Source organism: Ornithodoros turicata, chromosome 8 (genome assembly GCF_037126465.1).
Source record: "Ornithodoros turicata isolate Travis chromosome 8, ASM3712646v1, whole genome shotgun sequence".
Lineage (NCBI taxonomy): Eukaryota > Metazoa > Arthropoda > Arachnida > Ixodida > Argasidae > Ornithodoros > Ornithodoros turicata.
In genome coordinates, this window is record NC_088208.1 from 28287930 (window position 1) to 28314863 (window position 26934).

Here is a 26934-nt window from a genome sequence, read left to right on the forward strand (position 1 = left end):
GGAATTAGAGGAATACGTTACATATGTACAAGGGTCGTTCAAGGTGGACAGAGAATTTTACGTCTTTAAATGCAGTTTAAATTCGGGAAGTACCACACTACGTCAGTTTCTCGAAGTATTCACTCGTGCGCATCTATATGTAGACACCGCTGCCATCGCTGTGGCAACTCTTTGATGCCTTTGGCGTATAAAGAAGCGGGCTGCTGACGTAGCCACCGGAGGACATCCTTGCGGAGGGCTTCATCTGTGTGGAACGTCAACAACAACAACAACAACAACTTTATTTAGAAGATGATGAATGGGAAGTTTCATCGCCAGGGGCGATACTCTACCACATTGCTGACGGTGATGTGGGGAATGAAATAATGAGCCCCTTCACAATAAGGTTCGAAGTCCTATGGTGTCAAGACATGTCAAAAGAGCTTTGAGGGCCCAGCGTTGGTGGGCTGAGAGAGTGGGGGCGAGAGTCCAGCTGGTTAAGAGACCCGGAGAGCTCGGTTCGGGAAGGTTGGTATAGTGTGAGCCCAAATAACTCATAATCGCTTGTGGTTAAACCTGGGCTGTACGGCATAGGGCAAAATCTCCCAGCGCACTTCAGTCAGAGTTGCTACCGCCAAATTCGCCGGTGAGGCCAGGCATTGTCATGAAGGAGAATTACCCTTCCGGACAACATCCCAGGCCCTTTCCTCCGAATTGAAATTGAGTTTCGCACGGCACCCGTTATCAGCCTCGAGTAGTGCTGGGCATTAATCGTGACCCCTTACTCCAAGGATTCGGCATGGACGACACCCCGCATGTCCCAGAAGACAGTTCCCATGGACTCCCCAGCAGACGGCTGCATCTTGCCTTTCTTTGGCGACGGGGAAGCCTTAGGTCACCATTCCGCGCTGCTTCTTGTCTCTGGGGTGAAATGATGCATCCAGGGTTCATCACATCTGATGACTGATGGCAAAAATTCGTCCCCCTCTATTCAGCAGCTGCTCAGAGACTGTCATGCGCGCTCCCTTCTGGTCACATGTGATGTGCCGGATGATAACCCATCTTGCACACACTTTGTGGAACATTAAGTTCCCGTGAATGATTGTCTCCACACTGCCGACACTAATATTACGCTGGGCTGCAATGTCCCCAACTGTTACACGCCGGTCCTCGAAGATGGCTTGCTCAACAACTGCCATGTTCACTGGCGTGACTGCAGTCGAACGAACGTGTCCATGTGGTTCATTTGTCTGCGAACTGTCTGCACCATTCGTACACTCTTCCCCTTGACATCGTTTGTTCCCCATACTGTGCCTCTAATCTGCAAAATCCCAGTTGGTTTGACCTCCTCCTTCACAAGGAACTTGATCATGCATCGCTCTTCCAGACACACTGCTCGCTGCCCACACACATGATAGCTGCATGAGCTGCACGTGCCGCTGACCCGAGAAGGATTGCACTTCATCCTCCGAAAGTCTTAGATATTTCTCTAGCAAAAGTCGCGGTCAACCTTGAACTACCTTTATGCACTATCACGACGCTTTAGCTTCAGTCAACAGAACGTTTTGTACTCTGGACACACACACACAGCTTTTGTTGCGAAAAATATGGCTTTTTGATATTAAATGAAAAATTATATTTCCTTCTGGTCCTCCCTCGTGCACTCAGAAGTCCTACGAAGATTTGTCTCACTTCACTTTCAAGGTTTTCACTGATGATATGCGAGACTGGTTCAAAGACAGACGAACTGCAAGTAACTTTAGAGGTGATGTCCTCCTTTCCTTCTACAGGTAAACAGGTCAATCGTCACTCAATTGCGTAGCATCGTATGTAGCGCAGTACAAATCTTATTCTCGTGAAGATGCCGCCGATGTGATGAACGATTGATTGATTTGCAAAAAAAAAAGAAAAAAAAAAAGAAAAGGAGAGCCATGCCAAGCCATCAACGAAATGCGCGCACATTCCATGAATGTAACACATACTTGGATAAAAACCGCGAGGATTTACAGACGCGCGATGGATTCGTGTGGCCGACATTTCGTCACGAATCGAAATTGGCCGATAGGGCTGAAAAGTATCGTGTGTCTAATTGAACTGCGGTACCTTTCAAGTACACCAAATATCACAAATTTTCACAAGGACGCTTTGTAACAAAAAAATCCTGCATTCCTGTGAATGACCGGCGCAGCAGAAAGAAACATTCAGTTTTCTTCTGTGGCGTTTTTTGTGAACTGAGACAAACTAGCAAACTTTACCATATCCCCCTCTCTCACAAAATTGCTTGGTCCCTGGCCACGTCCAGCCCACCAACGCTCTCCCCTCAAAGCTCTCTTCACCCTTCTGGATACCATAGGACTTCCATCCTTATTGTGAAGGGGCTCATTATTTCATTCCTCGCATCATCACCAGCAATGGGGCAGAGCATCGCCCCTGGCAATGAAACTCCCCTTTCATCATCTCACAATAAAGTTGTTGTTGCTGCTGTTACTATACAAACACTACCAACTACTACTCCACATATTTCGTTTTTAAACCACCCAACAAAGCAGCAACCGCGAAGAAACCGAATCACTGGAGAACGTCATTTAATGGTTTTCACTCAAGAGGTCCGCGAATGGTTTAGCTGTTGCGGCCAGCCAGAGGATTGCATTCCGAGTCCCTTCCCATTTTGGCCACCTAAGATTCTGATCGCGAAACCGTTTCATCAAGAAAGATTCACTAAAATTCATTAACAGTTATTTTTAGTGAATCGTTTTCGGTCAAACGGTTCACAGACGGTGTCGCACACAGCCAATGAGAAGCGGTGGTGACTCTGAATAGAATCATCTGATTGGGCAGCGGCCAAACCGTTCACAAACCGTTTGACTGAAAACGATTCACTAAAACTGTCTAGCGTCATTCAGACGAGTTTATTATCTCAAAGCCACCATAACCTTACTATAGACATCTGACAACATATTCTCTAAAGCATTTTTTTTTTCTTTTGTTAGCATCGAAGCCGGGGAACATTTATTCGTCCCCACCTCACCGATGCACGATTCCGCGGGTGCTTATGGGTGATGTCACATTATTGAAATCCGTTAGCGGGCGAGCACGGGTCGGATATAATTATAGCCCATTGCTTCCACCGCCTTATAGTAAAAGCCTTGAAGCTCTCGACCTTCACAAAGCGCCGTATATACCGCCGCACAAGGACACGACGATAAAAAAAGATATAAAAAAAGGTGGAGATACTCAGCTCTAACGGAAGGTTACTCAACCCTTCCGCAAGACGGCATATAGTACCACGATTGGAAACAAAAGACTTACTCATATACGACTTCCTCCTGGCACGATGTCCCCGAGGTCAAACTGTTTGCCGTGCCTCAAAAAGTGGCGATATGTATTTTCCCCTCCGGATGTTTTTTCTGTCCGTAGTTTGCCTTATAGGTGTGCAGGCGCGTGCAGTAAAAGTGACCGGTGAATCAAAGGGTCATGCGTATAAAAAGAGGCAGCCGTAATTTATTGGCAGTTGGCAATGCGCAAACTTCGTTCATTTATAAGGTTCGTCCGGTGCATAGTGTGCTATAGCGGGCTCATAATCGGCGTGAGGCTCGCCTCAGAGCGGTATGCGGGAGAAAAAACGCTTTCAGAATTGACTAATGATCAATAATGTGTTTATTAATGATTCCTTTCGATGAAGGAGATACCTGATTACGGCACAGCGATTATGTAACTCTTCATGCGCGTTATACCGTGACGCAAACGGAAAGGAAATGCAACTCGAAGGTATTTTGGAATATTTCGTGTTCAGTTACGACTTGGTGGTAATGGAGGTATGGTGGGACCGCTACATTACGGGATATCGCTGTGCTGTTCTTTTTGTCGTTTTCTTCTCTTTTTTCTTTCATTTTTCTTTAATTTCTATTATTATTATTATTTTTGCATTGAGGACATTCTGAACCAAAACTAAAACGACGCTGCCACATACATTCTTACGGTGCTCATAGAGTCCATGTGCGCAGTTACCACTGCGCTCCTCTGCTTTCTCCGCGCTTCGAACCTTGTGAACGTCTTGTGATTGTGTGACAGTCTATGTGACTTTATATAGTGTTAGTTTTGTGTTCTTCGTTTCCTTTTCTTTCCTTCTTTGTCTTTTCCTTTTCTTCTCTTCTTTGTCTTCCCTTTTTCCTTTTTGTTCTCTTCCCCTTTTCTCCTTTTCTTTTCTTCCCCATTTTCCATTTTTTGGAATAGCAAGCCGACGTCAGTCTGGCTGACCTCTCCTTTCTTTTTCTTAATAAACATACCGCCCCCCCCCATGCGCAAGGTATTTCCATTACTTGCTTAAAATAGCTCCCATTGCTGTAGCAGCCGAGACGCTACTGTCAGTAGCTTCCAGTATTTGTTCTGTTGCAAAGTAATAAAGTTGTTGTGATTCTTATTCACGAAGTTGTTGTTGTGTAAAGTTGTTGTTGCTCCCCTAAACAATCAAGCCACCCATTCCAGACAAGCCATGCTGCCTAAGTTTCATAATATCTCAGAACAGCCCCCCAGTTGCCCTCGGTCACACACGAGGATGATCGCTTTCGACGCCGGGACTTGGAGGTGATACGGGTTCGCATCCCGGCAACGTCTGTGCTGTCTGATGGTTTCCCCAGCGTTTTCTGGCAGACTTTCCAGACAAACGTCTGCACAGTTCCCCATGAAGCCGGCCAAGGACGTATACTAACCCTCCTGTTCCCCCCACTCCTTCCTGACTGTCCTCTCCTCATCTGACCACGTCTGTACGCCGTCACAGCCACAGTTGCTTCGCGGCGCTGACGTGGTATTATAGAAAAATATAATTCACGCACCCTTGTGACGTCAGCCAAGGTGCAGCAGCTCATCGTGAAACCTGAACCGTATGTCAACATGCTGCTCACTTTATTTATTTATTTATCAAAACTTACAACAATCTTGTGGATAGAATTCCGAATAATGCTCCTGCACTTAACTCAAAGTGGAATGAGATACCTATCTCAAAATCAATCTAGGGTTTCAGGTTGTCCTTTTAAGTATGCAAAACTAGGTATGCAAATAATGTATGGCTAGAGAATACGCGACGGCGTCTTTCTTATCGGTAGTTGACACCACAATTCTCTTAACTTAGCGATAGCATTTTCCTGTCGATGGGTTTACTACGTGATAGATTTAGCTGATTTATTATGGGATGTTCGTGGCTGAGAGAAGCATAGCACTCTTGCAAAAAAAAAAAATAATAATAATAATAATAAACGTGGCATGGTAATGCTTGCGTGGTGTAGTCTCGTTTTTTTCTCGGCTGTTGTTTTCTCACAGGGAATTAATTTCGGCTCTATGGGGTGATGCTACCTTATCGTACGCTCCACTCTCAACAAGCGACAACCATGTGTGGTAGACGCCGCCCTTGAGCTCTTTGTGTCATGCCATAAAATTGGTGACGTCTTCTGCTGGGTGTTTAACGAGCAGGTCTTGAACTTAATCCGGTGCAGAACCTACCAGGCATAAGGCATAAGAGGGTACCGGCAAACGGTGTCTGCTGTATGTCTGAAGCAAGCGTGTGTCTTTACGCCATTCGGTGGTCCCAGCAATAGAAGTGGAAATGATTCAAGCGATACTTTTTGTATCACTTTCGAAGTGGTCAAAGTGAGAACCATTGCCTTGAACGCGGGCCGGCGACATTCAGAGATTCTCCTTTTCAAGCGACTACTCGCTGATAATGACGTCGATGATGATGACGTGTCCAAGGGACCGGACCTCGCCAGAAGGCGATGATATCGCAGAAGGAGCAACAAGAAAGAAAAAGACGAAGAAGCGCGTCTGAAGAGTGACCAGCGAAGACAACCCATCAGCATCTCAAGATTCCCGGGCCGCCGTAGAGTTTACAGTTCCTGTCCACTTATTTAGTCGCCATCCTGCCATAACCATGATGGTTGCCTTATACGACTGATCTTGCTAGCTCAGAACCTCATCCGCTGAGTGATGTCAAGAAGAGCTTGAATCATTTTACGCTACGGCCTGCTTAGGACCAACTAATCTGCGACAAAGCCTATATGCATGAACCCGATTAAGAAAGGTACCGCCAATTGAAGGTGTGTACCTTCCCAGACGGCAGTTGTACCGTGCAAGTAATGCCACTATCTCCTCCAAGGTTATCTCCTCCAAGAGTGGCCATGTGAGCACTGTTGCGGTTGAAGAGGATAAGAGGATAGCTGTTGTGCGGCACAGCCCGACATCAGCTATCCTGTTATCCTATTCTATTCAACGGCAAGACTGGTCACATGGCCAGTCTACTGAAAACCTACCTAACCTAAGTGCACCTAAGTGTACCAAAGCCTGCCTTACTCTGCTGCCATCTAACTGCGGGGCACGCATCGAGACATAAGCCATGCAAGACCACTGCAACCACACTGCAACAACAACAACAACAACTTTGTTGCGAAATGATGAATGGGGAGTTCCATCGGCAGCGGCGATACTCTACCCCAATGCTGGTGGTGATGTGGGGAATGAGATAATGAGCCCCTTCACAATAAGGATCGAAGTCCTATGGTATCCAGAAAGATGAACAGAGCTTTGAGGGCAGAGCGTTCGTGGACTGGATGTCGTCAGCGGCCAAGCAATTTTGTGAGAGAGTGGATGTGGACTACTTAAGACATATGTCATAGTGTTTCAAGAGTTTCCAGCTGATCCCCATTTAACGCAACAACGCAGTTTCAAGGAAAGTACGGGAACGTGCAAGGACGTGCCACAATGTCGCATGGACGCTGAGAAAGGGGCAATGAGTAGAATTTTTGACGCCTCCTTATGTCAAGCGGTACGCTCCGGTCCCGTCCCTCCTATTGGGCACTATAGTTCAGTGTGACAATGCTAAACGACGTGAGACAAAGGGGTCAAAAGGTGACCAGGAACAGTCCATTGACTGTGTATACACAGTCTGATGGCGTAAAAACTGGGGCAGCTTCACAGTCATTTCCCCTTTGCGTTGCATGGCATGGCGCCCAAGCCTGTTGCCGATGCTCATTCGCTGTGGGCATTTTCTTCGATGTTCGCAAGTCCTGTATCTACTCTTCGCTTATATGCGCATGTTAGCGTCATACGTATAGGCGTTTGTGTAGAAGTTGACCTTTTGGGTGTCGAATATCCAGACAACGGTTTTATTTATACGGTGTCTAAGAACAAGTAGCGATACTCTGACACTTTCATTTATGCAATTTAATAGAAAGCACTGTGCTTAAGGCAACACGGTGATACACTGCATTCTATTGCCATTTTTGCAGGACAAAATCACGATGATATTGGGTCCTAACTTCAGGTCAGGTCAGGTATCTAGGAACGTGGCTGTTCGTGAAGCGCAGACGGACACAACACAGGTCCTCAGTATCTTATTACAATTATTCGCAGAGCGCAAATGCGTCTGTACGTGTTTGTTGTTGTTCTGTTTTAATCAGATATAGGTCTTATGCATATGAATACTTAAAAAAATATAGAATGTCTTATTACAGCTACGATCAGCATTATGTAAAAAGAAAGAGCTACGTAAATCTCTCCCATGCTCAAGAAAAACGAGAGAGAGAGCGAGAGAGATGAACTCCTGCGCACTCACGAAGGCATACCGTGATGTGCAATATGCGACGATTTGAAACAGCTTGCAAGAAGTTAGAACCTTACGTTTTGTGGCTATGAATGTCCTACAAACTGGAGATATCCGACACACAGCTTTTGCTTCCTACTTTACGACAGTTAAAATTCCCGCATCCAACTCTACTGTACCGTCGAGAACGGTTTCCTACACCTGTCAACGTTCTGAAACACAAAAGATCACGCTCACGCCTTTTCTCATTCATGCACTGCCCCGAGACATTGCGCAGCGACCAGATACTTCCGAAACGACACAAGCTGACGCCCGTGACAATCCACAGCGTTATGCTTTGTATTCCTTCCACAGAGATCGCGCGTAGGCCTCTGCGAGGAAACAGTGGGGGGTTTGTCGAGGAAAGCAGTTCGCCGCCATTCCGGCACGCCCGCCCGTACACCGGACTTGCCCTTGGAAAGCTCAACCCAGAACGGGTCTCGTTCCGCTGTCGTGCACAGTGCACACGTCGCTGTTGCCTTTACGTCGTACGGAAGGTTTGCAAGGATATGTGTTGAAGAGATGTCAGTGTGACTCACGGTGCCTTACTCAGCGTCCCTGTGAATTTTCGACGCCAGATGATTGGATAATTGGGGCAAGGTGATGTGTTTCTCGCACCGGCGTGTTGTAGGTGTTTTGTGAAGACGTAGAGGGTGGTTACGTGTGACCGCTGTTGTTCATACTCCACGGTGATATTGGAAGCGTGACGTACTTGTTTCTCGTGCAAGACATTGGAATATATGTGTGAACGAGAAGGAAGAACCTTCCTTCAAACAAGACAAAAGACAACGTGGTTTCTTGATGGTGGCTCTAGAAGGACATTAACTACGTGCTGCACTCGACGTCGGAGTTTGTTGAGCAGACTGTGCATCGTAGAAACTGAATGCCCGTTTAGCTCTGAAGTTATGCTACAAAGCATTCATTAAGGACCACGGACGCAGTTGTGTTGAAGACAGCGAGCTGCAGGTATGGCTGCCGAAGTTTCTGCTAGTGGAACAGCAACTACTCCGGACGTCACATCGCCTCCCACCGTAAAACGCAAGTTTGAGCGCACGTCGTCGTGGAATCGTAAATGTGCGGCGGCGACAACGGCTTCGAACGTGCTCCGGTCGCTCAGTTTTTCCATTCGTAAACGTGAAGGAAGTCTGCTGAGCCCACGTTCGTCCAGGAGGGCCGAGAAGGGTGGCGATGCATGTAAGAGGTGAGGCACGTATACCACTTTCGAGAAATTATACAACCTCGCCGGAGTACAGTAGACAGAGTCAGGGGAACTGAGAAAAAAAAACAGACTCAAAACTAACCGGAGCGTGCATTCAGTCAAAGTGACTGGTGCTGCTCTGGGATTGGAACAGCACTCTTTCAGGTGACTACGGCGTCTCGCACGTCGTAGCATTTTTTGACTTAAACGTCAACGCGACTTATTATGTATTCTACTCCTATGTGGAAAGTATGTGACACATGGTAAAATGAAGCAGCGCGACACAAAGACGGAGACACAAGAAGCGCTATTTCGTTCCGCCATGTGTCTTCACGAACTCACACAACATTCTACCCTCTTAAGTCTGTGGCAGTTCAGGAGTGTAGTCGTAGCGAACACACATCTTCCCGCTTTCCTTTCCTTTTGTAAAAATGACGGCCTCTGGCGAGAAGGGGGAATCGAGCCTCCTATCGTCGAACCATATCGGCTTTCGAGAGGAAGTTTTCGTGGCGCGACGACTGGGACATCTTCTGCAATCACTATTCCTGAATGTATGCAGTTTAGATCGCAGGTGCGAACAAATAAAGTCTCAATTTCTTCAAGGCGACAAGGCGACGCAAGAACAGCACGCAGTGTTTAACATACCTAAATGCAGACCACGTGTCAAACAAACTTGTATACTCTGCCACCCAGTTGCTGGTGGCCTCGGCAGTATCAGTAAGGTGACACACTACCAGATGATACGCTCAGGCCAACCCCGCTCTTTTCTTTTTTTTTTCTCAGAGATCTCAAACTGCCTTTGCTCAAATCTCGCACAAATGTTGTCAGTCCATGCTGTAACTTTTTTTTTCTCTCTTCTTCTTCTTTACTAGAATAGCTACCATTATCTCTGTGAAAGCTGCTGCTCGTGGAGTACTTCCCTGGTGTACAATAGAAAAATTGCGTAAGCAAACAGCATGGGCAGGTGCGCTCCAAATAAGTGGGGTACTCCCACGCAGCATCATAGTGGCCTCAAGCGCATCTACACAGCAAGAGAGAAACAGGTTCTCCCTGCTGCTGTAGGCGCCCACTGGAAATACGGGAAGCCTCGTAGCCGATGCCATCCAAAGTAGTCACGCGTATATGCACACATCCTTCTTGTGATTTACTTCACTAATTCGAGAGATTTATTTCTAACGAATGAGGTACCCAGTGCTCTGGTTAGTGGACTACAACGTGACAACCGCTACCTGCTGACAGTAAAGATTGAAACATTGCGGTCGTCGAAAAAGCAAGACAGTGGGTAGAAAACAATCCCGCACCTCTGGGTTCCTCTCCCTTCCTCCTTCTCCCTCATTTCACTTCTCTTTCGGTTATCGGTAAAGTGCACTAGCCATTATGTCACACTGGCTTGACTAAGTTGATTTGACTTGCTTTTAACTTGACTTGCCAGGGAACTCATTCAAGGAACGGGACAAGCACCCGCTCTCTTCACATTCTCTCCTCCATGTTTTTTTTTTCTCGTATGCATGCACACACACACACACCACAGAACTAGGCAGCGCCATCTGGCGAACATGAAGGAAGTAACGGTCCTGAAACTGACAAGCCCAACATAAGCCTCAAGGTGTTTTGTGTCTCCATTCTGATGTTGTGGCATATACTGCTGGGTCTCCCCAAATAATGAACGCGTCTAGACCGAGTTATTCGCATGTTAACACTCTTTCTTGTTATATTTGCCGTCTTTCCTGTCTCGATGGCAAGCTGAACATACACGGTCCGGGCACGCATGCGCGTCTTTCTTCTTTCTTTGTCTTTCTCTCTTGCGCGCTACTTGACGTAATAACCCTGTCCTCTGAATTTGAAAAACATTCTGTTTCTCGTTTATGCTCGTTAAGGGGTTTAATGTACTTTATCGAAGCGCTACTGTGTCTGTCGGCTCCTGCATCGCGCATTCTAAATCGCGCATTAATGCATCTAGAAACTCATATGGGAGGGGAACTTTGCCGGAGCGCGATAGATGAGCGTTCAATCAATTATGTATACCATAAGATGAGTATACCAAAATTTTTTAATACATAATCCAGCAACGTGAAATTAATTTAGCTTATGCATTGAATCAACCTGCATGCATAACTTAGTGCTGAGTTCTGCAAGTCCATTCAATGTACAGGGTGTCCCAGAAGACGTGTCACTGAATTCGAATAAAAAGAACTATGCCACCTAGAATCCTGCGGTCACCGGCATTTGTTCTGACTAGGTTTTTGCCACCTCCTGATGTGCATGCCATGTAACCGAAGTTTAATTATGTAAATTTTTGCGAAGTGAACTCGGAAATGTGCCAAGTAAAGGTCACTTTTTTTACCCCACCACCATGAAGAGCGTGCCGGATTTACTCAAATTCATGATAATCTACAGTGATATTCAGGATCTATCTTATCGGGAAAAATCGCCGAACATCATGCTTCTCGGAGCAGTTGAGTATAACGTGCGAGGACCTTTTGAGCGCAATCGCTGTCAGTCCGACGAAAGGACGTACCCGCGTGTGCCGGGAATGAAAAATGTCTACTAATTTAACTCCCGCGTCTTCGAAATACTTGACGTGCGTTCCAATACATTTTAGACCGCTTATAGCCATGCGTTGACGTTGAATAAACATCCTCAAACATGAAAGTCTCAACAGTGCTGCAACGAACCGTGTGACATGACCAACTGTCTGGGATTCAGCACGTGCGTATGGCGACAATGGCTATAAGCCAGCTACTTGGTACATGCCTGCAAAGTCAGAGCATAAAAAACACGGACAATATGGATGACAGAAAACACACGCAACACAAACAGGATCCTACTAACAACTGCCGTTTATTGCTTCTGTAAGACACGAGGAAAAAAATACGCAGACGGAGAAGCAGAAAAGTGGGGAAGGGGAAAGGGACCAAAACAAGTCAAACTAGGCAATTTGCATAATGCCTATTTAAGTTTCGGTACTCATCTGGCGTATAGGTTACACAATAAGCATGGTTCCCAAAATGAAGTATTGGCTGTTTCTCAGACTGTGTAGTTGTCACGTGTTTGTCTACACAACATCAACAACGACAACACTGGAGACTTTATGGATGTTCGCAATGAAGACCTCATTGTTTGCAGCGTCACTGCCACCAACACACTCTAACGTTTCTTTCTTTTTTTTTTTTTTTTACAAGGCAACTTGAAAGAAAGCTAGCTCCTCACCGTTCCAGTCGACACTGTTGACCTCAATTTCAAATGACAAAACATAAAAGACGGCGAAAGACGAAAGAAAAGAGCCTGGCGGACGCCTGTACCAAGTCCGTGGGCTGACGTCACGCAAAGGGCATCACGGCCCATTACTCAAGAAAACGTACCAGATGGCGTTTAACGGAAATGACAGGTCTTCGGTAACTCCATGATTTCTGTCAGACTAAGCACAGGAACTTGTATTTTTCATACGTCCGATTGCAGTGCGAGTACGTTCGCTCAATGCTCGCAACGCACGCTGATGGAACCTGAAGACAACGTATAGGTGGCGGTGCAATAACAAGGATGCACTAATGATGCAATTCTCCATCTTTGTTTCACCAATCATGCTTTGCAAGGGGATTCTGTTGCTACCCTTTTATGTGTTGTATACGCGTTATGTGACTTTATTGCACCTTGCACCCAGTTTGAAACCAAACTTTTAGCGAGACTTTTCAACTAGACACGAAATCGCGTAGAACGTACATGGCTAAACGTGCAGTGCTGGACAATAATCCGTAACTGGCCAGCGGCATAGATCCCGGGAAAGCCGTGTTCCAGTCTGCGACTTCCTTACTCAGAGATCTCGTGGAAGATCCATCCTTCCAGAAATCTGGTAGCGGAACTCGCCACCCTGAAGTGGCCGTCCCGATGTAGAATTGGGCCAACCTCCACCAGCAACGGGGTAGAGCATCTCCCCTTGCGATGAAATTCCCCACTCATCATCATTGAAATAAAGTTTTTTGTTGGGTCAAGCTCTCCGTTTTTTTTTTCTTCTCTTTCAAACCAGTCTCATAACGCAAATTAGACGACGACGACGACGACAACAACAAATAAATCATGACGATGGCATGGGGTGTTTCAGCTTGGTATTCCGGCTGGTGCGCAGCAACCTACCCCATTGCATACATTAGACGAGTGGTATCAAAACGAAGTGAAATGAGCTTCTTATATAATTTTTCTGATAACTCTCTGTCGCTCGGGGAGTTGCTGTGTGCATCAGGATAGTTCTCATGACGATTCTACCATTGCAACATTGTTACTCATCTCAGTGACCAGTCATTCATTTCATTTGTGACCAGTCATTCATTTCATTTACTTATGGTATATTTATGGTATGGTATGGAAACCCACGTTTTCATGGCAGTAAGTCACAGCATGTGCAAAGTGACGCGGAAACTTTCTTGAGAGTGTAATATTGCAGTCTCATTGGTTGACTGTTGAAGTGACATATGCCATGTTCGAACGACATGCGTTTTTCTTCGTAGTCTTCTTTTCTGCAATATCATGACATTTTGCTCTTTGCAGAATTCCCCAGCCAAAGCTGGTGCATTTCAACAAGATGGATGTGCGGACTTACAACGTTCCTTTCTCAAACCCTGTGGCCAACGATTACCGCAGCCACTTGAATCACCCTGTTGCCACAACCTCAACTTCTACATCCACCACAAGTCATCAACCCGCGACATCGTCAGCACCACCACTCCCACCTTCAACCGCTCCGCCAACGGCCAATCCCAGCGCAGCCCCAACTTTGGGTCAACCTTCGCTCTCCACCATCACAACATCGGTCCAGGACGCCGTCTCTGTTCAAATCTCACCACCAGTACCAATACCCTCCCTCGATACCAAGCTGGATGCACAGAAACAGTCGATTACTGTCCTAAGTTCTAAAGGAACCGAGACATTGAAAGAAATGGTCCAATGTCCTATATGTCTGGACCGACTGCACAGACCAAAGATGTTGCCCTGCCAGCACGCGTTCTGCTTTCTGTGTCTTCAGAACAGTGTTATGTCAGCTGATATCACCAAGCTTCGCTGCGCCAAATGCCGGACTGAAGTTCCCCTGCCTCAAGAAGGTATCTCTGGATTTCCATCAAGTATTCACCTGCAGAATATTCTAGACCTTCTGGAATCGGACTATGCTTCCATGGACGAACTTCTGCAATGCAGTACCTGTCAGACGATGAGCACCACGGTGTACTGCGAGCACTGTAAGTTGTCCTACTGCGCGTTGTGCTTGGCACGTCATGTGGAGGACATGGCCAAACAGTTGAGTCATATCACCGAGCAGCTGGAGGCAACGGTTGATAAAGTCGGACAGAGGTACAAAGAGTTCGAGGTGAGCACAGTTACTTCGTTTCGTTTTATACCACCGCCATGCGCAAAATGTGAAAGCTAAGTCCTTGCACCGTCTTTGTGACATCCATCGCTGTGACAGCCTCTTAGTTCCTTCGTCCGTCTTACAGTTTGTCCAAGCGTCACTTATGTGTGTCTCCTGTCCAATGACCAAATTGGTCACACTCGTCTTGCATGAGGCCTTGTCATAGCAGCATGCTAGGTGCTAATGAAAGGCAATAAAGCAAAAAGAATAAGAAAGAAGTTCAGAGAGATGTATGCGAGTGTGGACGAAACCTGATCGAAAAAAAAAAAAAGCAAAACGTCGCTTAAGGAAAAGAGAACCCAAGGGTTCATGAACCCAAAGAGTCGTGACACATTGTTCACCCCCGTATCGTGACAAAAAGAAAAAAAAAGATATCTAAGGGCATCCAGCTACAGTATGCCGCCTATTAAATGGGAGCCAAGCTTCCAACACCGTCAAAATATCAGAGGGACCATATCCAGTACCTCGAGTAAGGTCTGCAGGAGACCCCGAGCGACATAGTACCATAGACGGCACATGAGAATACGTAACGTGTTCTCAGCCGCTCCACGTACGGTCAATTCTTATAGAGGCAAATATTGTAAATTATTTTGTATTGATTGTGACATTGATATCTTTCTTGTGGGTGTATGTGTGTGCGCGTGGCGTTAATCCCGTCGTGCAACTCGGTCTCGTCGACGACCGCAGCTGTATTTCAAGTGCATTAGCTTCTCACACATTGCAGAAGTAGGATTCTCTTAAATAAGGGGATACTTCGAGACGTGCGATGTGCACGACGTGTTAACTATAACTAATCATGTCCTGTCATCGCAGGAGGTACAATCCGCTCTGCAGTCGAAAATCAAGGAAGAAACAGAGATGAGAATCTCCACTCTGAGAGACTCTGAGAGGCAGCTCCTGGAGCGCCTGGAGGCCGCCAGGATATGTGAAGAAGCAACATGTCACGACCTTACAGAGAGAGTGAAGAACACTGCCGCTGCAACGCGCACTCTAGCCAAGGAGGGATTGGACAGCATTAAGGATCCGAATGAAAAGGTGAGCGCCTTGTAATGACTGCTCTATGACCAATACCAGCACAGGGTGTGGCATGACCGAGTTTCTACGCACTTATTGCCCCCTTTTCCGTAAAGAGTTGAAGTGCGCGTGCACCGATGAAAATAATTGTGTTGCACGTTAATTTGAGTTGCACGTTAATTTGAGTTGCACGTTAATTTGAGTTGCACGTTAATTTGAGTTGCACGTTAATTTGAGTTGCACGTTAATTTGAGTTGCACGTTAATTTGAGTTGCACGTTAATTTGAGTTGCACGTTAATTTGAGTTGCACGTTAATTTGAGTTGCACGTTAATTTGAGTTGCACGTTAATTTGGGTTGCACGTTAATTTGGGTTGCACGTTAATTTGGGTTGCACGTTAATTTGGGTTCCACGATCATTCGGGACGAACCGTCGCGACCTTTTTGACATTTCCACTTGATCTGCTACTCGCGAGGGCCGTGCTTGTTTGTCCTAGAGGGGGAGCGGAACGTACGATACTAAATAAGTGCATTACTAATAATACGTTCTCATAGGAGAATAAAAGATACCGTACCTTGAGAGCAATACAAAAGGAACTAAAGCGTAATTCGCCCTTTCCAGTTTCTCAAGAGCGGCCCCTATTGACCTCCTCAGAGGAATTGTCCAATCATGGAAGGAGATCGCTTGGGGAGACCAATGACAAGCCATTCCGCATTCCTTGAGAAACGAAAAAAGAAAGGGCAAACCTCAAATTACGCTTTCATTCGCGCATAAGTCACGAACGACGCAACGCATGAATCCTGTTAATTTTGCATTGCTCTTAAGGTAACGGCATAATTTATCCCGTGATGAAAAATTCTTGTACTTCAGTGCCCCTTTAAAGGCTGTATGACCATTTCTAGCCAGAGAAATACACGCCAGTGTAGATTCTCGTCATGAGTCATCCTCCAGCCCATGGTTTAACTAAACGCTGTCCGAACTGTCTCGTGATTACCTTATCTTCATTAATCACAACGCGCCAATTTTCGAGGTGCACCACTATTGACCGAAAGGCTTCGACAGGGGAAACGTCCTTGTGAACGCCGCTCAGGCAGCTACGTAAAATTTTCATCACGTCTATTCTAGACACGACGCAAACAATGAGAACTACTATTGGTAACCAGGTTTGCTTGATATGACACAGCATCTTTTTTGCGTTTGTTCACATAGGTACGGGCGTTCATGCGACTGCACCGAGAAGCAGGCGACTTACTGTCAGAAAGCGTAACCAATGGAAACACAGAAGTGTCCTTCGACCCGAGCTCCTTCTCAGTCACCATCCGGTCTCCATCCGAACCTACAGAGAAAGATGTCGAATTCGTCAACTTGAGCTCTTCACCGCCCGTTCCATTCATACCTTCCCTGATGGGCAACAGCACGAACGCAGCGCCCCTTGAAAACAGTCCTGCCACTGTTACACAGCAACAACGGGAAGCGCAGGACCAACTCGCCGACGCCCAGTCCAGAGCCTATCGCACAAAGTCCTTCCTCCCCAAATCCCGTCTCGGAATCGGACTCGTGCAACGGCCGTCAGGCGTCGCTGTGTCCCCCTGGTCGTCAGAGATCTTCGTCGTGTCGATGGATAACCATAAAGTCTTCACTTTCGACTACCACACTGGCAGGTTTCTCCGGTCCTTCGGAAGTCGTGGTCACCGGGAGGGAGAGTTCCTGTGTCCGTTCGGCATCGCGTTATCACCGATCGAAGAAGAGATACTGATTACGGATAAGTGGAAGCACTGCATCCACGTCTTCGACAAGGAAGGCAACTTCCTGAGGCAGATCGGAATGAAAGGGAGATCAGCCGGGCACTTTCGAAGTCCCGAATCTATCTGCGTGGACAGCAACGGTAGGATCTACGTTTGTGATACGTGTAATCATCGAATTCAAGTGCTGGATCACGAAGGCATCTTTCTACATGAGATTGGAACGCGCGTGCTCGACGACCGGTCCAGGAGCATGTTCCAGGAGCCCACGGGAATCGCCGTCACACAAGACGCCAGGCGAGTCGTCATATGCGACTTCGGAAGCCACCGGGTGCATGTGTTTTCCACGGACGGAGAGCATTTGTTCACTTTCGGGCAGAAAGGATCACAACGCGGCCAGTACGTACACCCCGAATGCGTTGCTGTGGACGCGAGAGGGTTCATCCTGATCGGCGACAGCGGCAATGGTAGAATTCAAATCTGTCGACCGGACGGCCGACATGTCAGGACATTTGGTAACAAGGGTTCCAACCACGGCCAGTTTAGCTGGATTTCGGGCATTGCTGTGACGTCGAACAATGAGATTGTGGTCAGTGACTTCAAGAATCATTCTGTACAAGTGTTCTGATGGCTCAGTCGTCATCCCATATAGCATGAGCATAAACATACATACAGCGCAGTGCATTCTGAATAACAGAGCTGCGTCTAACCAGTGATAGAAAAGGCAGTCTTCTCAGTTCCTTTGGTGACTCGCGAATACTACTACGCCCTTTTTTTGGCGACACGCCGCTTCAGTCAAGTCTGCAGTCCTAAAACTATGTATTCCATTGTAGCGAGCCCTGCTAAGATGCTTACATAAACTTCGTGTGAACATTTGTACTTTCACTTCCCGCAGCTTGTGACCTATCATTCAGAACATTCAACTGGTGACTGCCTTCAGTGCTCGCGGTCGTGGTACATGGCCATGTTGATTCGTGTTGTTGTCAGTTGTGCAGAATAGTGACTGCTTTTCTGTGGCTGTCGAAGGATGTATTAAAGGGCACTTTTAACGTTTGATGGGCATTACCAGCAAGGGCTTGAGATGAAAGAAGCTACCACTGTGATACTCATGAAGTTGTCTATGCACATTTGTAGTTTGGCTTTGTTGTCGCCGCTAGCAATGTACACGCAATAATTATCCAATAGAAAATTCACATAGCTCCGTCACGTCCGAGAAAATGAAAATAAAAAAACAAAAACTGCTTTTTGTTATGCACTGTGTACTCTAACATGAACTGTGGTGGTGGCAAGTACGACGGCGGTGTCGTGGTGGTGCAGTGCAGCCGCCACCATCGAAACTGAGTAACGGAATAACGTTGTCCGGTACTCCGCTCAAAAGTAGCGCTATACTAGCGTCGCTACAAAATCTGACAAAGCGACGCGATACCGGCCATGACTACCAAATTTAGTAACACAATACTTTTTCGCTATTTTTTCCGAACCTGAACACTCGTCTTTCAAGCACTTCGTAACCGAAATGCGTTAATACCACAGAAGTCGAGGTCTTACGAGGGTCACGTGATATGTGCAGTTTCATCTGCTTACTAAGCACAATGTTAATCTGTAAAGAAGGCGATGATAGGAACAATAGGGCTTGAGATAATAATACCGGGTCTTATACGTTTCCCGACAGTATGATCAAAATGTATTCTGTACTCACCAGCATCGAGTCCACTAGCTCATGCAGTCGTGATGAACCGCCTTGACTTGTCTGTTGTCACTTCAGCTGCGTTCAAATATGTATTTGCAGTACGACTTTTCTCAGTTACTTCGAAAACGCACACTATCGCACAACACTAGCTAACTCAAACCAGAACACCTAACAATAATGATTGATAAGGGTCGCTGTAAACTCCCATTTGCTTCGCCATTGCACCAACTGAGACACCGCGAAGAAGGTTCAAAACTCAGGACAAAATCACTACAGTGTCCTTCAACGACTTCATTTGCTTTCTCCGGTCCTGTCTCGATGCCGCTCGTTGTTGCAACGCGCATGCCATGCGTCGCTGCACCGAGCATGCGCACTTGTCGACTGACACCACGAAATAGAAAGATAATACACTGCATCACAGCCACTGTCACGAGGGGTAAGAGATATAGTAGCCGGATCCGTTATCAGACACGTGTCGTCAGAAGGATAACGTGTGAAAGAAACTGCATCGAAACGGAGCGCATAACATGACTTTTTTTCTCTTTCTCTCTGTCTTCTTCTTTTATTGATAGAAATATTCGCAAACGGGCATCTCTTATCCGTGTAATGGTGATAATAATAATTGTACGTTCCCCGCTGAAGACGGCGCGTGTCTCAGCAACTTGTACTATATCAAATAAGTTCCTTCCGTCCTCGGTGGTGTTCGAACTGCTTATGAGGCAATGACAAGCCCTTTCGGTGCAAAGAAACAAGTGAAGACAGTGACAGTCCAGAAATTCAACAAAAATGTTGGTTTTAATTTGTCATTTTCTTAACAAATTGCACTCAACAATGAAGGCGTCTGAAAACAAGCTGATAAAAAGTATAAAGACTTCATACGTGGTCGGGTGCAGATCTGAAAAATTAATAAATAAACGGAAAACTGCGTTCGGGCGCTCGTCTCAAGGACAACGCGTCAGATTCGCGTCCTGGTTCATCTCGTGAGGATGGTTGCTTCGTCTCATTTGTTAATAAATAATATCAATAAATATAACTAATATCACGCACTCAAAAATTAACAACTAAAATTAGAAGTCATCTCAAAACTATACAGGACACAATGCGGTAGGAAGTAAATATGTACATTACAAGAACACGCTTTGATTGTATAAGAGGATACCAAGAGGACAAAGTGGGAATGTCAACAGTATTATGATCACAAAGACAACAGCAAGCTATACACTGTGTACAGCATGAAAAAGCCTCGAAAGTTATTTACTTATATGGCTGTGTGTTCCTTGCCCGAGAAATCTTCATGGCCAATTCTGCTTGGTATGTGTTGAGGTTTAAACGTAGTGTGTAATGCATCATAGCATTATATACCCCGATATGAACTGCATCTTGCTTACCTGGGACGCTTCGAAGTTGAGAGAAGAGATTATGAAGCTTTCTATCTCGAAAAATAACTGAAACATCATCAGGCTTAGTGTAAGTATCGTGATTATTAGTCGCGTTGCGATAATTTTGGGAAGGCGAATATGTTGTCAAAGCAGAAACAAGGAAACAGAAGATTCAGGCTCCTACCACGGTTTCTACGCGCATTTACTGCAACGTAGATAAGAACCGAGGTGGTGGTTAAGATATTCCGCATTTCCGTCGTTTCGTGCGCCCTCTAACGGTACGAACGCAGCTTTTTATCACCTCCACGCACACTGCAATAAATTGTATCCCAGTCAACCTTGCTTCGTTTCTACAGACATGTATAGAAGGTGCACCACTGTACAAACAACTTAAGACAAAAAAGAAACTGCGTGACTGATTGAAGCGTAGGCGTCCTTTCCCAAAGCACACAATCATTCAAAAGAGGGACGATTGGCAAAGATGAATGTGAAGGACTACTGCCATGGTTCGTGATAGTAATGGATCACGTGGCATGCTTCGGACCAACTATCCACTCATGGCCCCCTACCTCCAGGCGACCCATTCAACGTCATTCGTATCCACATTGTCAGCTTCGGAACCCGATGCACAGAACGTAAAAGAATAATTTACCACAGACCAGGAAAAACAAGGGAAAGGAAATGACGGCATAACAAACGCATTGCGCCAATTACGCGTAACAAACAGAACCAGGACAAAAAATACACAGATGTAAATCCAGCGCACTTCCATTTGCGTACACATCTGTCGTCACATGAACCTGGAAACAAATGGAAGCTACAATATTTCGAAGACTCGTTCAATACCATCGTTCTAACACAGCCTTTCCAACGACCACAGATCATTAATGTGCGCGAAACCGTACAGTGAAATCACATGACCACAGCGGTCACAAACTGCGCGCGCAAGGGCACGGCGCAGAAGCGTCTGCGGAACGTCAGCGTGCCCATAAGCATGATTCCGAAACATGGTTCATTTTACGGCGGCCACACGGTGAAATCGTTCGTGGCGACCGTATCGCATCACACTGTGCAAGCGCTCAGTCAATCGCGTTGTCAATTCACGTTATATATCTTTCGCGTATTTCCACAGCATGACGTTTATGTACAGCGAAGAAGAAGACCCTTGTGTCTCGAACAATGGGGTGCGTGGCGCGGGGAGGCAGACACACGGCGGCTAAACCGCAAGATGGCACTGTAGTTACTGGGTTCCGTTATGACAGCCGATGGTGTCTGCAGTCAAAGTAAGCGTGGTCAGCACGCTTCGCCGGTTCGGGTTCACGCCCAGGTTCTCCCAATTGATCCAGGATAGGCGGGCCGTCAGATCTGCATTAAAGAAAAATGGAAATGAAAAAAAAATGTATAGGCTTCATCAACATGGATGTAGCGCTTCAAAGTTCAAACTACATGCAAAGGTAAGAAAGTAAAGGTAAGAGAACGGTCGTGGTCAAAATAATTAAAGGCCAGAGTATGAGAGTGAGTGAGTGCAAATAAAAGTAGTACCGAGAGATTGGCACCGTCTACGCGGATGCTGGCTACTTCACCTCGCTTAGAGAGCAAATAACAATTAACGAATAACACTGAGCGGTTAACTGAAGTTAGCACTCTCGTGGTAACGTACGCGTGGCCTGGGCTCTTCTAGGCATCTTAGACTCGTCTAGGCGTTCACTATGCCTCTTGGGCCTTCCCAGGATTTTTTTTTTTTCAAGGGGAGGCAGGCAAAGTGCTTCCAGGGCGGCGGGCAAGCGTGCAACCCTCATACCACCTCTTTTTCTGGAGGAGGACGTCGCGGAATGTGCGGGTATTCTATTATGACATCTGAGAATAATAGCAGGGCAGAAGTCGGAGACTATATTGATAAATTGAAGAGATTCAGGGGAGGGAACAGTAAATGACTTCTTTTATCTACTATGTCCAGATAGCCACACTATCTACAATAACCAGGGTGCAGACTATCGTACCACGGACACAACAAGGAACACCATGGACACTCCATAAGACACAGTCGGCGTATTGTCCTTTTTTTCCTCTTAATGAAGACTATGGATCCCCTGGTCGACATGTGACACTATGGAGTTTAGCAACCACGTGATGTTATCATCCGGCTATTTTGATGACATGAAGAGATAAAGAACTACACACCGAGACACCTCAAGAGCTACAGTCACAGAGGTATATCACCGCCAGCAGAGCATGTAGTAATGTAGTACACACATTGAGAGTGGGGAATACCAGAAGGTGGCGGACGCCAGGCAAACAAGGAAGGCCGGTTGACATGTTTTCTTGACGCGAATATTTCACCCGTTTGCTTTAAAAGCCTGCGAATGTGCTCTAAACACGTCGTCTCCGACGAGTGTCTTCGCAACATGATCAGTGTATCTACAAGCAACAGTTCGAGGCATGCGGGTGCACTACGTCGTAACTCGGAGGCGTCATGCGCAGGCCAAAGCCAATCACAGACGTCCTTACGTTTGTGGGCGGAGTTGACCTGTAGGTGATGACCTGCCCCGGTAGTACAGGATGAGAACTTACCAGAAGTATTCCACTCTGCGGCGTGTTCCCCTTTGAGCTCCCCCTTGAGGCATTTCTCGATGTGTGTCAGGGGGTCGTACTGCGAGACGAGTACCTCCTTGAGGAGCGCGATGTAGGCAATGGCCAGCCTCAGGGTGTCGATCTTGGAGAGGCGTTTCTCGAACGGGAACGTGGGCACGTGGCAGCGGAGCTCCTCGAACGCCGTGTTGATGCTCATCATGCGCTTCCGCTCCCGGATGTTAGCCGCGCGGCGCTGCACCTTGTAGGGTCCCGTAAACGGGGCCCCTCCACCGGGATGCTGGCCCCCCACCGGGACCCCGCCACTGCCACTGCTGTAGTCGTAGCAGAACCCGCCGCCGCCGGTATCCGGAGGGACGCCGCCTGAAGACACAACGGGTCCTTTTTACCTTCCAGGTGCAAGATACAGATACAGATACAGGGTGGTACAGACACATGTATTCCAGCTACAGGCACACTTCGTCACGCGCGTTCCTTTTGCTGTTCCGTCCCAAGCAGTACTATGTACTGGAAGTTCAGGTACATGTGGAATGCTGGCAGGCGCCTTATCAGTGCAAGGCTTCATTTCGCGGTGCTGCTCACGGAGAAAACAACCTTGATCTATTCGTCCAGCACTATGCACTCGCACCTTTAGCACATTGTGCTTCTTGGGGTAACGTAAGACTCACAGTAGGGCAGGGCATGAGGTATGACAGCAATGTTTCTCCACTTTCCTGCGTGAAAGTTCCATGACGCTGAACATGAAAGAACTGATATTCTGAGGATGGAACAACATAGAAGGGACAAATACATACAAAGCCTCAATTTGTCTAAGAAATTAACGATGAAAGATGAAAGTCACTGAAAAGGTTAGCCAGCTGTAGGACTCGAACCAACATCTTCTGGATTGTCGGTCCAGGGCTCTACCGAGCTAAGCAAACACGCCTTCGCAGTGACTTGACTCAATGACGCACCACCTGGATGAGGCCTGGACCCGCAATCCAGAAGATGTGTGTTCGAGTCTTACAGCTGGCTAACCTTTTCAGTGACTTTCATCTTCCATGACGCGTTCACATCAACATTATGCAATGATAAGGAACTAAGTTCGAGGGTCTTCGGACTAAATGGGGAGTCATTGCAATTGCTCCCCAAATAGTTACCTCTTTTTTTTTTCTTAACAAAATATAATTGGCCACATCAGTTGCCAGGGTGTTGCGGATGTCAAATGTGGGGTTTTGTCATCGAGATTCAGAAGCGAGAAGCATTTAGGCGATTATCTTGTACGCCATGCACAGTATATGGAGTGCCAAGTCTCGTTGGTACAAAGTGAAGCCGATGCTGTATTCGTGGCAAACATTTGTACCGGTATAGTGGAATTTTACCATGATGCTGTCGGGATTGCGCAGTGCAAGCTAGTATTCTCCTGCTTATCAGTGCACGACGCTGATAGCGCGTTTAAAGGCGAGCCATTCTATGACTGTTTCACTGTGGCTTCTGTTAAAGTAGTCATGTTCGATGCAACCTGGGGCACACCTAAGCACTTTTCCATGCGCTACAATCACCGGGTTCTGCACCTGTCACAGCGAAAAAAAAAAAAAAAAAAGGCAAATGACGGTATGTTCCCGTGGGGGTCATGCCGCCAGTGGATACTGAATGTGCATATCGTCTTTGCGGCGATCGCTAGTGTGAGGGTACATTGGGTTATGTGTATCACGTTTTTTATATGCTTTCTATACGCTTTTGATATGTTTTTATACGTGGTGGTGGTGGTGCTGGTGAAAGGACTCGCCGTTGTCGGCCTCACAGATGTGGGCAACGTCACGACTGACGCCCTGGGGGAATGTGCGTCCTGGGCCGGCTTCTAAGGGAACTGCGCCGACATATGTTTCAAAGCGTCTGAGGAAAACCTAGGAAAAACCCCAGACAGGACACCAGGCACCGGGATTCGCACCCGGGTACCTCCCGGTCTCGACGTGACATGGCCAGCACGCTAACCACTGAGCCACGCGAGCTTATTATATGCAGATACACTTTTTATATACAGATATGGAGTGAAGTGTTTGTCAGTCTGTCCAATCATGGCAGTCTCCTGTAAAGCGTGCTTTCCCTGCACTAGCGTTCTGTATGTAGGAGAAGCAACCAACATAATATGCCGTCACGTAAGGTAAGGTAAGGTAAGGTAAGGTATCAAGGTAACTGTCTTGTGCTGCCATATGTAACCCAGTATGAAGAAAACTAAAACACCGCGCTTATACTGCGACCATCGCTGTTACAAAAGAACGCCATATCACTCCAATAGGTAGGACACGCGGATAACGGTACTCACCTGCGAGACAGGCCGTGTATGGTATTCCCGGCGGCAAGGGTCCACGAGCGGCGAACTCGCAAGCAGGGCGTTGCACTTCACTCGATGACAAGGACGCAGGGGAGCAACTATCTCGTCCTCCGTCCTCAAGTCGCATCGACGCCGACCTCTCGAAGCTCGACGACGCCGAAGTCGCAGTAATCGACGACGTGGACGCCACGCACTGGAACGCCAGGTCCTCACCCACGTAAGACGGAAACTCCGCAGCGGCACAAAAGTCTTCGGCGGCCTGTTGGCCAAACGGCTGGTGGTGGTGCTGGTGACTCTGCTGATTGTGGTACGACGTTGACATACTTGGGCGTCGTTCTTTTTATATATATATATGTACGTGCACTCGCTTGTCCCCCGGGCTTTCGTCCGCGCTAAAAGGAGGGGAAAGAGGCGGAAGAGAACTGTCGTATGCACGACTGGAAACGTCACCACAATCTGGACGCCGCCGAATTATTAAAGTGCAGAGAAAGAGAAGGGTCTCCCTTCTTGCTCGCCGCTTATTTTTTTTTCTTCCGTTGCCGCAGTTATTGAAAACTCTGGTGTTGGCAGCACCGCGTTGCCCCTCCCTCTCCGGTAACCAGCTCTCCAAAAACTTGCAAGGAGAGGGAGGAACTCACTTCCGCCGGGAAATAGAGGAGCCGCTGACGGAAGGAGAGGAAAAAAGGAAAACACAAAAGAAGGGAGTGAAATTATTCCAGAAAGGAATTCGGGCGAATTCAAACTAGATTGGAGAGCAGCACGGCGGTGGCAGGTTTCCCGGAGCGAAGTCGAAGCCCCTTCTCTTCTCCTGAGGCGGTGGCGTGCTGCTGACGAGATGCCGGCGATCTCTTCTTCTGCGGCTGACAGAAGTTTTTCTCCCCGGGGTGAAAAGGGGAATAAGAATGGCGGACGGTGCACGGGACATTTCTCATTTTATAGAAACAGCCACTATGTCACCAGCAGCTGGCCAATCGGGCACTGGGAAAAGTGTCGGGAAGGTGAGAGAGCAGGAAGTGGGGGAGTTCCGAGGCTTATTGCTTGCGGGGAGAGGACGGAGGCCACGAGGAAGCCGCGGAGCACGTGGAAGAATTGGCTCCGCCTACGACGGTGGGAAAGAGCCAATAAACGGGAAGAGATGCGAAGGGGTCGTTGAATGGGAGAATGGAGGAAACATGGGGATGCGGATGGGGAGTGAACGAATTTTTTTGTTGAACTTTGTACGCAGACAAGGAGGCAGATTCATCAAATTTAGCAAAGCTGTATTGCAGTCGTTATATCACAGTTGATGAAAAGGAAATGCAATTATTCGAAAATTTCTGTAGTTTACACTTCTATTCGCTCCGAGATCGAACGGTGTCGGCGCGCTGCGGAGAAACGAGGAACTACCGTAGTGTGGACGCGTCGTCTGCTTTTACACGTTTATTCCGCGTTCAGTGCAGTAGGTGGAGCATGATCTTCCGGTGCAAATGATCCTCCGGTGAATATACACAAGAATTACGGAAAAGAACCATCAACTCCGAACATCGACCGGCGTGTCATCCACACTAGAAAGGTGACAGTGTCGCCCCTATAGGTCGATCTCGCACCGATGAACCTATACTTGTGAACCTGTACCTCCCTTACACGACGCGTGACACGTTATCTGAGATGCTCTGTATGCGACTATATGCGGATTTCTAGGAAAACGTTCACCAGTCCTGCAACTTAATATCATGCTCGGTACTTTAGAGCGACAGATACCAACCACAAAGATTCCAAGACGTACCAAAAGCCCCGTGGCCACCACCGAAATGCAGCCTATCCAAAATTCATTTAATTTTTTTGCCGAACGTTAACGATTCCTATTAAAATGTTGTCGTTGCGTACTCCTTTCATTTATTGAGTTTCCACGTAAAAGGCATAGTTTTCGTTCAATTTGATTTTGTACCTCGTACTGGTACAGCAAAATGCTTGCGGGGAGACAAGAATTCTTGCGGGCTTGCGCCGCCTTTCTTCTTTGTC

The 26934-nt window shown here is 47.0% G+C and overlaps 2 protein-coding genes across 7 annotated transcripts in view; one reads left to right on the forward strand and one right to left on the reverse strand.

Annotated features, from left to right (window-relative positions):
- The window catches only part of LOC135366854 (RING finger protein nhl-1-like), a 35301-nt gene extending 17097 nt beyond the window's left edge, over positions 1-18204 (forward strand). For 3 of the 6 annotated variants that reach the window (XM_064599799.1, XM_064599798.1, XM_064599800.1), the window contains 3 exons: positions 13350-14163; positions 15019-15240; positions 16429-18204. In XM_064599799.1, coding sequence (XP_064455869.1) covers positions 13350-14163; positions 15019-15240; positions 16429-17589 — 2197 coding nt within the window. In that variant the 3' untranslated portion in view covers positions 17590-18204. The other 3 variants (XM_064599797.1, XM_064599802.1, XM_064599801.1) reach the window with 3 other exon arrangements.
- Positions 18205-19427: 1223 nt separating this feature from the next.
- On the reverse strand, positions 19428-25809 carry LOC135366856 (twist-related protein 1-like). The gene is made up of 3 exons (XM_064599803.1): positions 24925-25809; positions 22602-22982; positions 19428-21395 (listed from the first exon to the last, which is right to left on the reverse strand). The coding sequence occupies exons 1-3, from the start codon at positions 25253-25255 to the stop codon at positions 21271-21273; spliced, it is 837 nt and encodes a 278-aa protein (XP_064455873.1). The 5' UTR covers positions 25256-25809; the 3' UTR covers positions 19428-21270.
- Between the last annotated feature and the right edge of the window lie 1125 nt (positions 25810-26934).